Source organism: Galeopterus variegatus, unplaced genomic scaffold (genome assembly GCF_000696425.1).
Source record: "Galeopterus variegatus unplaced genomic scaffold, G_variegatus-3.0.2 Scaffold6421, whole genome shotgun sequence".
In the NCBI taxonomy this organism is placed as follows: Eukaryota; Metazoa; Chordata; class Mammalia; order Dermoptera; family Cynocephalidae; genus Galeopterus; species Galeopterus variegatus.
Window position 1 is genome coordinate 119,287 of NW_007732532.1, and position 11,620 is coordinate 130,906.

Below are 11,620 nucleotides of genomic sequence, written 5' to 3' on the forward strand. Positions count from 1 at the left end.
CTAGGTCTTCAGTCTTTGTGAGAGCTGATCTACTGAGTTCACCCTTAAGCACAGGGTGCAGCCTATCCTTCAGGATTCCCAACTAAAAACATGGGCTGTTTTCCAGTGCCTCTTTTTCTTTGCAGGCCCTGAACTACAATTTTGTCCCTCAACCCTGCATGACTATCAAAACTCTTAGAATCTCAGCCTCTCTGCCACCACTCAACATCTTAGCTGCACATTTCAAATCAGCCAATCACCCCAAGGAAAATGCTGTATCAAAAGTTGGCCTCACTCCTCTGAGCTTACCTTCTCTCCAAAATTTTGGTCTCTCAAGTCCTTTCTGTGTTTTGCTCACTTTCCAAAACCTCCAAACAGTTTTGTTTTTCTTTCCAATATTTCTAGCTTTTCTAGTTTTTCTCAGTTGAAGTACTGGTTTAGAAAAAGCTATTCTACCACTGACAGGAATGGAAATCTCCCCAGCAACTTGTGTGATATGAAAATAGGTTCCAGGCTCATAGGGTTTCTGGGCCCAACCTGAAATAAACCATTTTTCCAAGGTACCCTAGGTTCCTTTTAGGGGGAATTACTTAGAGAACTGAGTCTGGTACTAGAGTGCTCAATGTGACCTATGTTGGTTTCTGGGTTTTTTTCAGTAGACAAAACCAGGAAATTTTTTTTTTTTAACCGATCCATTTTTTTAATTCCTAAATTCTTGATATTACAGAACTAAACTGAAATTTATTAAAAACGTTCCACTCTTAACATTTCTTATCGACAGAAATAAAATCCATGAGCCAAAAAACTCAAAACAAAACTAAAAACAGGGAAAAGCTTATAAGACTAAATATGGATTCCCATCATAAACAGCTGAACAAAGAATGTGATTTTTAAATTCTTAGCAGATGATAAAGTTGTGTAGAAACTGAACACTTACAAATTATTTAAAACCTGTTATCACTGACCAGAAATTACACAAGTTGGATCATGGTAAAACAGCAGAAAGGGATTCTGAGTTAACCTACACTGTTGTAGCTACACCCCATGCCCTTCTCAGAGGAAAGCCTGGCATTGATTAGATACTGGGCCAGACTAATACTGGCAGCAGAACCAGTGATAGTAACCTGCCTACCAGAAGAGCCTTCTACTGGATCGGCAATTTTGATTTGGGCCCCGGACATCTGGCGGATCTCATTAATGTTAGCGCCTTGGCGTCCGATTATGCGGCCAATTAAGTTATTTGGAATGTTGAGTCCATGGGTGGTTTGAGTAGGTACATCCAAACTTGCCCAATAGCCTTTCACCTCTGGGGAGCTGGAGTCAATTCCGGCGACTCTGGTCCCGCCGTGCATCGTGGCAAAGTGAGACTGTGGTCTTGCCCCCTGATTCAGCTTGGCCAGATCGAGCGGAGAAATGGTGTGTTGTCCTTGAATCGAGTCGGCGTCTAGAGGTGGTCCCTCCAGGTCGTGGGTGGCATGGGGGTAGCCCGCAGCATCGCTGCAGCAATCCTGGCCGCCCGTGCAGATGACTGGGGAGCTGGCCGGCATGGGCTGGTGCGGAACGGCCATGACTCTCCCTTGTGGAAACTCAGAGAGCGTCTCCAGCACGACCAGGCAGATCTGCTTGACACACTCGGTAACAGACTGCGGCATGCCAGCGATGGTGATGGCATGCTCGGTGGAGTTGGGCAGCATGTCCCCCACCACCTGGACCTGGGCCCCAGTGTTCTCGTGGATCTCTTGGATCTGACAACCGCCTTTCCCAATCAGGGAACCGCACTGGGTGGCCGGCACCGCCAGCCTCACGGTGACAGGCAGCCTGCTGGCCGCCGTGCTGCTGGTCATGGAGCTGTTGGTATCTTCCTCCAGCTTGACGATGATCATAGAGAAGGCCTTGAAGATGGCATTGGTGGGACCGGTCAGAGTGATGATTCTCTCCGGACAATTCCCCTCCGAGATGTTGATCTGCGCGCCACTCTCCTCGCGGATCCTCTTAACCGACTCCCCTTTCTTCCCAGTGACGCTTCCTACGGCCTGGAAACGGACGGACGGACGGGCGGGCGGGCGAGGGTGCGGCAGTGGCCGGAAATACATTTTTTAAAAAGAAAACACATCATGAGTTCAACTGATATCTCCAACACAAATTTAGAATTCCAAGATTCTTACCCAACTTCTCCGATCCTACCTTTGTATCTCTCTTTTTCACACCAAAATCCAGGGCCCCAATCTAAGGTAATTACAATACTTTGTTTTATCTTACAATACACATCTCCAGAATAACAATACCAATAATACCCAGAATAACAATACCAATAATACTAGCAACTACATGATTACTAAAAACAGTTTATGATATCTTTGCAGTTCTTTGTCCTTGGGGATATATTTCACTAGAAATATACAATCAAACTACAGTCATCCCTCAGTAGCCACAGCGGATTGGTTTCAGGACCATCCTATGGATACCAAAATCCACAGATGCTGTAGTCCCTCATATAAAATTGTGTAGTATTTATATATAACCTATGCACATTCTCCCATACACTTTAAATCATCTCAAGATTACATATAATTTATGTAAATACTATATAAATAGTTGTTATACTCCATTATTCTGTTGTTCTTTTTATTTGTATTATTTTTTACTCTTGTATTGTTACTTTTTACTTTACTGTTTTTTGAATATTTTTGATCTGCAGTTGGTTAAATCCACGTATGCAGAACCCAAAGATATGGAAGGCTGACTGCACTGTGTTTCAAAGTCGTTTGAAACATTCTTCGTGTGCGTTAGCCACAAACCTGATACACATTTTAGGTTCACTTATTTCATTCTGCATTTGCTTTTTGGAGACTGTCTTTTGCTTTCATTTTAATTTTTGTTTTATAATACGGTAAAGCATCAGCATGATTCTAAAGCCTAATCCACAAAAAAAGTACATTCATAAGTGGAGGGCTAGCTGGTTAGCTCGGTTTATTAGAGCGCAGTGTTTTAACACCAAGGTCAAGGGTTCGAATCCTTTTGCTGGCCAGCTGCAAAAAAAAGAAAGAAAAAAAAATCCCTGTTTCATCTACCCCATTTCCTCCCTCTCCTTAAAGTAACCATTTTTTGTTAGGTTTTGGTTTATCATTCTATTACGTACACAACAATATATGTTTATATATTTGTAGATCCCCTTTCTTGGCCAGCCACCAAAAAAAAAAAAAAGAAAGTAGTATTACAATACCACTGTGATGCTCCACTGCGTTTTTTTTTTTCAGTTAACGATATATTCTCAAGTGGATCCCATAGTAGTATACAGATATTCCTCGTTTCTTTTTATAGCTACACAGTACTCCACTGTGTGAATGTGTCACAATTTATTTAACCAATCCTCGCTATGAGTCCAGACTGAACTATTGAATTTTGTCTTATAATTTTAATTCACATAAAAATTCCAACAGTTTCACTGTTATGTCCATATCAACTAACTTGCTATTATTCTGGCCTTTGCAGTAACAGACATAAGGCAAAAAAGTTAACTATATAAGCAAGAAACAAAACACACCAACAAAGCCCCTACCCAAACCCTGAGACAGGTGAGGACATCATCACCCACAGAGCTTTAAAAAACAAAAATGATGGAGCCCTAACACAAACCCCTCTTGGATAGGATCCAGCATTGCACTGGTGTCTTTAAAAGCTCCGCAGAAGATTCTAACACATATACCAAATCAAGAACAAATCTTCCATACACAATCTTAGAATTTCTAGTTGTTAAGGTAAGTGGCTGAATTTTCGGCAATACTAAAAATATTTCTACATTCCAAAGTTTCATCTCTAATCAGAAAATTTTGATCTAATTCCTTAAATTCAAAAAGAAAAAGGTTTGGGGCTGGCCAGTTAGCTCAGCTGGTTAGAGTGCAGCCTTAGACAACAAGGTCATGGGTTCGGATTCCCATACTGGCCAGTCACCAAAAAATAAATAAATAAAAATAAAATAAAAGACAATTAAAAAGAAACAAAAAGAAAAAGGTTCATCATGAATACTTACTCAAACTAATGGCTTAAAAGGTAACAGGATTAAGCATCTGTCCTAATTATTTTAAAAAAATAATAAAGCTACAACTATTGTAAATGATGTAACATTACAAATGAGTACTATATACTTTAATGTTTAGGACATTCTACTACACCCATCCATAATGATAATTAAAACTAAAACTATCACAAAATAATATGGCTCCCTCATATTTTTAAATAATGATAAATCATTACCTTGAAAGACAATAAAAGCAAAAAACAAGTCCTTCACTCAAATCCTGGGCTCTGTCCTTGGAACTGTTCTGGATCCAGGTTTCCTTATATTTATCCCTTCATCTCTATTCCCACTGCTACACTCTACCCCATGTTCAAAACAGTTCACAGTAGTCTTAGTGCCCCATGCCTTTGGCTATCTTTGCAGCTTTTGAGACCTGCCCACAAACTCTACTAAGCATCCTACAGCCAGAACAACATTCCTAAAGCACCAATGTCACCACGTTACTGCCCTTGTCAAATATTTGCAATGATTCTGCACAGACTATGAAATGAAATCTACATTCCTGGGCGGGCCCGGTGGCGCACTGCTACAGTGCGCCGCTGGGAGCGCAGCGGCGCTCCCGCCGAGGGTTTGGATCCCACATACAGACCGGCGGCTCACTGGCTGAGCGAGGAGCGGAGGCAACACCGAGGGTTGCGATCCCGTTGCCGGTCCTGGTCCGGCACAGGCACGACACTGAGGGTTGCGATCCGTTGCCGGTCACGAAAAAAGAGACAAAAAGACAAAATAATAATAATAATAATAATAATACGAATTTTTCCACGAACTTTTTGAAGTACCCTCATGTGAATGTTACTGTTCCTCTATAGTTGAGGCATTCTGTATCATACAAGTGCTGAGGATACACAACAGAAAGTTTGCTTCTTTGGGCTGTGTTGTTTCATTTGCTTGGAAGCCGAGGGGATAAAAGAGAGGATCCACATACGTAAATCAACATAGAAGGAGGTTCCAAAGGTTAACAAAGATGATACCCTCGTCTGGGAAGAGATAGACCCCTGAGCTGAGGTTAAATGCTCCTGCCTGCAAATCAGAAGCCTGTCAGACATGTGCCTCAAACCAGGATATAGAACTGAGATGGAAAAACCCAAGGGGATTTGCAGGACTTGAACCACAAAACAAAACCATTTTTTTAGTTTATTTAGAAAGCCTTGGTATTTACACTTAACATGAAAACATAATCGATGAGGATCAGTTCCCAAGCCAGGGTGAGGGGAAGGATTAACAGTGAGGGTCCCCCAAATACTCTGTGCCTGTTCTCACCTCTCCTGTGCCTTTACTCCTATCATATTCCCCCTCCCCCTCCCTGAAAGCCAATCCAGCCATCCATACACACTTTCCCCAATCCATGATATACTCTAGACCCTTCTTGTGTATCCAATAATCAGAATCTGTCACAAGGCCCAGAATATTAGGCAAAAATAAGCAAATATAAGGGTTACATTCAATCAAAGACCAACCCTGCTAGCTATCAGTTCTTTATAACTACAGTCCCCTTCAAAGAGTCCATATAAATATACAGTAATGAAAGGGGGCAAAAAAGCATAAGGAAGGAAAAACAAAAGAAGATTAAGGATCTTGACATTTAATTCCCAGTCTTCTTAGCCATCTGATACCTTTTATTTGCATGCCACCTTATACTTTTCAGAAAAATTTTACGGTTATCTAAGACCACAAAGATCTATATGATCTGACTTCTACTTACAGAGAAAAAAAGAAAACCAGCAGATTCTTAGATAAATTTTGGCGGTTGAATAGACAGAATCTGATGCTAGCTGGGAAGTAAGTAAAAGGCAATAAGTAAGGAAAACACTCAGGTTTTGGGTACATACATGTGGTCCCATACATGTGCTGAGAAAACTAAGAGTCAAATAGGCTTGGAATAAATATCAAAGGTTCTATGTTATAGTATTTAAAGTCCTGGGACTGAGAAGAACATCTGAGTATTAAGTGTGGATAAAGAAAAGGACTGAGTGCAGATACACAGGGAGTTCCCAGAAGCAATCTCATCGTTAGATGCCAAAAGAAGGAGAGTTTGCAAATGAGTAGTCAGTCAAGTATAGGAAAATAATAGTAGAGCACGGAGTCTCAAAAGTCCAGAAGCAAGTTTCCAAAAAGCAAGCAGTGAAATGTTATGAAGATTACTAAGACGAGAAGACAGAATTAACCACTGGATTTGGCAAGCTGTGCTAGTTGCTGCTCCTATGGACTCTGACAGCAATAATCTAAAGAGAAAATTAAAAGTGAGAAAGTGGGAAATGACAACATGAGACAATTTCATTTTCAGAAATTTTGTTGTAAAAAGAAACATAGAAATGAGGCAATATTTGGAGGAGCCATGGGATCAAGGAAGGGTCTTTTTCCCCCCAGAGAAATAGTAACCTGCAGATAATTATTAGAATCAATAAAAGAGTCTAGGAAAGGTGCAGGACAGAAGACCAATACAAAAAAGTCAACTGCATTTCCTTATACCAGCAACAAACAATTAGAAAATGAAATTTTAAAAGATATAATTTACAGCAACATCAAAAAATATCAAATATCTTGGAAAGGGATATATAAGACTTCTGCATAAAAAGTATAAAATGTTATTGAGACAAATTAAAGAAGGTTTAAATAAATGAAGGTACATATCATGTTTGTGGTTTGGAAGACTCAACATTGTAAAAGTTGTCAATTCCTTCAAAGTGAGCTATAGGTTTAATACCACCCCAATTATATTCTTTTGGTCACAACTGAACAAGGTGATTCTAAAATCTATATGGAAATGCTATGAACCAAGATTAGCTAAAACAAACTTGAAGAACAAGAAGAATAAGGTGGGAAGACAATATAAAGCTACACTAATTAAGACAGTGCAGTATTGTTGGCATAAAGATAGACAAACAGACAAGTGGAATGGAATAGAATAGAAAGTCCAGAAACGGATTGTACATATTTAAATACCTGACTGACAACAAAGGCAGCATTGCAGAGCAGTGGGCAAGGAAAGGTCTTACCAATACATAGGACTGGATAAAGAATATGCATGAAGAAAATATACTTGACTCCAACCTCATGCTACACACACACACGCACGCACGCACGCACACACAAATTCTATGGATTGTAGATTTAAATGTGAAAGACAAAACAACAGAATGTCCAGAAGAAGACAATATAGGACAATATCTTCATGACCTTTGGGTAGGGAAAGATTCTTCAACAGGACACAAGAAGCATTCTCCACAAAAGAAAAAATTAATATATTTGATTACATTAAAATCAAGAAGTAAATTCAATATGCAATATAACATCATTTTCACAGTACTTAACCTGAAGAAAAAGTAAGGGAATCACTAAAGGCCAAAAACAGAGACCTGAAAACCAGAGCGGTGAGCATGTTAGCCAATTCGTAGGTGTCCTATGAGAGATTGTCATTCCCAATGATCCAGGAATTTATCAGTCTCTATTAACTAGAAATCTATCTGAGTCTAAATGCCCACAAGGAAGACACTGAGTCCTAGGTTCATGTAAGGCAGAAAGTTAAAACTAAGATCTCTTCAAGAAGGGTGGAATGCTCAAAGAGCTAGAAAAAACAACTCTTGGGGGCCGATCCCGTGGCGCACTCGGGAGAGTGCGGCGCTGGGAGCGCAGCAGCGCTCCCGCTGCGGGTTCGGATCCTATATAGGGATGACCTGTGCGCCCACAGTGCTCACTGGCTGAGCGCGGTGCGGCCAGTCTCAAAAAAAAAAAAAGGACAAAAAAAACCAAAACAGCTCTTGGGCACAGAAAAGCAATAAGAAGTCGTTTCAGCATGGACTCAAGGTAGGGAGAATGTCCCCCTAACACTTTATAACCACAGGTCTCATGCCCATTTGGGTCCCAATATACAATTATCTTCAGGACCTAGGCACCCACAATAAAGTAAAATTAACATAAAAAAACAGCCTCTGGTAAGAGATACTCCAAAGTATCTAGTGAAAGTAATTATAAACTCTCTTCAGAGACATATGTCCATTGAAAAAATCTCACTAACAATAAATTCATAATCAAAATTTAGACCTACTTGGAAGCTATGCACCATGAACAAAAATCAGCAGACTAGGGCCCGGTGGCACACTAGGTAGAGTGCGGCGCTAGGGAGTGTGGCGGCGCTCCCTCCGAGGGTTCAGATCCCATATAGAGACCGGTCTGCTCACTGGTTGAGCGCAGTGTGGGTGCGACACCGAGGGTTGCGATCCCGTTGCCGGTTGCAGTACGGGCACAACAGTGAGGGTTGTGATCCCATTATCGGTCACGAAAAAAGACAAAAAGGAAAAAAAAAATCAGCAGACTAAACCAACAATAGGATTAGACTTATGAAGTTAAGTTACTAGAATAATCAAATAGAAAACATAAAATAAATAAATTTAAAATGCTTAAAGGCACAATAGGATCAAAAGTATCAGAAAAGGAAAGAACAATATAAAAATGAGTGTGGAGAAAATAGAATAATTTAGTCAGGCTCCCTGGGCTTGGGTTTGGCTGGGGGGTCGAGCAGCACATTTCTTGTAAACAAGTTGTGTGGGTGGAGTCAGTGTGCAAGTGCACCCATGTATCTTTCTAGTTAATTGCTTTTGTGTATTCTGCAGTTTGAAGCAGGCTGGCCAGCAGAGAGCTAGCCTCTAACAATAGAATATGTTTACTCTGCTGGCAGCTGCTCAAGTTTCCGTTTTTTCTTTGGACTTTGCCGGTAGCAGTTGAGTTTCTGAGTTTCTCCTTTGTACTGCCAAGCTCCTAGATGTGTGTGCTGAATAAAGACTATTCCTTCTTCAGCCACGGCTCCAAGGACCATTTTGTCCAGTTATCTAGCTCACAGACCTGCGTGTGAAGGGTTTGTGAACGGGCTCGAGGGGTCTGTGAGGTCCAGACCCTAGCCCTAGCTCTACAATGAGCAGGTAGTTTTATAAAATAGAACCTCTAGTAAAATAAAAACATAATCACTGAAAATAAAAACTTAAACTAAACAGCAAATTAGGCCCAGCTAAGGTGAGAATTTGTGAACTATAAAACAGATCTGAGGAAATTATCCTGAATGCAAGAGAGGGAAATAAAAAGGAATTATGAGAAGTAGAAGGCAAAGAAAATAAAGAATAGGCAACATGTGTCTAAAAGTAGTACCAAAAAAGATAAAATGGAGAGGAAAATTTTACCACATTAACAGATTAAAGGACAAAATCAATATGATCACACTGGCCATCTACTATGTGCCAGGCACTATTCTAGAAGATTCCTTTTAAAGTCAGGAACGAGACTATTCAACGATGTTCTGTATATCTTAGCTAGCTCAATGATTAGACAAGAAAAAGAAAAATGGAGTATACAGATTAGAAATAAAGAAACTGTCACTATTTATTGTTAGCATGATTATCAACATAGAAAACTTAAGAGAATCCACAGATACGCTATCAGTACTGCAAGAGTTTGGGAAGGTTTCCTAGATACAAATTCAATATACAAGAAAATCAGTTCTGCTTTCGCACCTCTGCCATCACCAAGATGGTAAGGCTCTGCTAGGCCTCTGATGCAAGGAGGACTAGAGTGGTTGCGACAGCCCATCCCCACCAGCTGAGTCCAGTCGACCTCCAGCCCAGACCCAGACAGATGAGTAAGTTTAGTAGAGATCAGCAGAGGGTGCCCAGATGACCACAGAGATTGACAAGCTAAGTAACAGTGTTACAATAAAAATAATAATAATAATAAATACATTCCTATGTACTATAGTAATCAATTAGGTTACAGTTATAGCAAAAAAAATTATTCACCTAAGGGCAAATCTAATACAAGTATGTCAGAGCATTTTGGAAAAGGTTATTTACTGAAAGACATAAAAGAGACCTAAATAAATGGAAATATGAAGCACCCTTCAGAAGAATGGGAAGGTTGGGAAGACCCTCTATTATAAAGGTGACAGATTACCCAGGCTAATCTCAATATCACATGAAATTCCAATCAAAATCTCAACAAGGATTTCTGTTGAAATTACAGGAGCAAAGGGCTAAGAATAACCAAGAAAAATTTGAAGTTTTATATTACTAAGGCGTACTGCAAATCTATGGGGGGAAATCAAAGTATTATATAGATGAGACTGAGACAACCGCTTACCAGTTAAAAATAATTAAATTAGGTCATTATAACAAATCATTTATAGATATAAATTACAGGTGGATAAAAGATCAGAATGTGAAAATTTGTTTAATTTTGAGGTAGGAAATTACGGGAGAATATCTTTACAAGATCAGTATAGAAATTTTTAAATATAACATAAAAAGCACAAGCCATAAAGAAAAAGAGTGGTAAAACTGACTACATTAAAATTTGAAATTTCTGTTTAAAAGATGCTATAAAGCCTCTTATTGCTGCCAGTAATGTAAATTGGGACAAACTATATGAAAATCTATTTGGCAATACTTACTAAAATTTATATATATATATATATATATATTTATTTATTTATTTATGTTGATTGATTGATTGGCAGCTGGCCACAATGAGGATCAGAACCCTTAACCTTGGTGTTAAAAAAAAAACACACACACACACAATAACCAACTGAGCTAACAGGCCAGCCTACCTAAAAAAATTTAAAACACACATATCTGATGCAGCAATTTCACTTCTGAGTACTCAGCCCTAAAAACAGACCCACAAATTTGTGAAATGACATGTGTCCCAGGTTATCTAACATTTTTAAATAAATTAAAGCACATTCATGCAATGGAATACCAAACAACCATTTAAAAAAAACAAATCTATGAACTGGTATGAAACTATCTCCACGATACACTGTTCCCTAAGAAAGGTAAAAGTTACTGAGTATATCATGTATGTAAAAACCAAGTAGGGCGAGCATATAACATATACAATTGTTTATATATGCAAGTAACATGCCTGGAAGAGCTATACAAGAAACTGACAATACTGACTTCTCCCAGAGAGGAGAAAAACTTCTCACCATATATCGTTATGTAGCTTTTGAATATATTACCTATTTTTTTTTTAAAAAACACCATATTTCAACTATTCTAAGATGCACCTTTTTTTGTCACTTTAATATCTCTGATATCAGAATGACTTTTAGAACTGATGCTGTCTTATAATTTTACTGGTAGCATTTTTCTTTCTCAATACTACACAAAATAATGGTGTGTCATCATCAATGTCATCTTAGATCCCATAAAATCAAGTAAAAACTTCATAAACTTTTTTTTTAATTAAATCAAAATTGATTATATATATTTTTTGGGTTCATCGTTGAGATATGTTGATCAAATCAATATTACCAGCAAAGGGGTTCATCGTTGAGATAAGTTGATCAAATCAATATTACCAGCAAATATATTGTTACAAATCATACTTACTCTTTATGCCCCTTGTCCAATCTCACCCCATCCCCCTCTCCCCTCCAATTACCCTAGATTGGGTTCATCGTTGAGATATGTTGATCAAATCAATATTACCAGCAAATATATTGTTACAAATCATACTCTTTATGCCCCTTGTCCAATCTCACCCCATCCCCCTCTCCCCTCCAATTACCCTAGA

General features: G+C 39.0%; 1 protein-coding gene across 1 annotated transcript; it reads right to left on the reverse strand.

The window, feature by feature from the left end:
* Window positions 1–691: 691 nt before the first annotated feature.
* On the reverse strand, window positions 692–2,072 carry LOC103606271 (poly(rC)-binding protein 1-like). The gene has a single exon (XM_008590880.1). The coding sequence runs from the start codon at window positions 2,070–2,072 to the stop codon at window positions 996–998; it is 1,077 nt and encodes a 358-aa protein (XP_008589102.1). The 3' UTR covers window positions 692–995.
* Between the last annotated feature and the right edge of the window lie 9,548 nt (window positions 2,073–11,620).

Excerpts from the sequence above, each read along its gene's own strand:
- LOC103606271 (XM_008590880.1), bottom strand. The coding sequence starts at position 2,072 with ATGTATTTCCGGCCACTGCCGCACCCTCGCCCGCCCGCCCGTCCGTCC.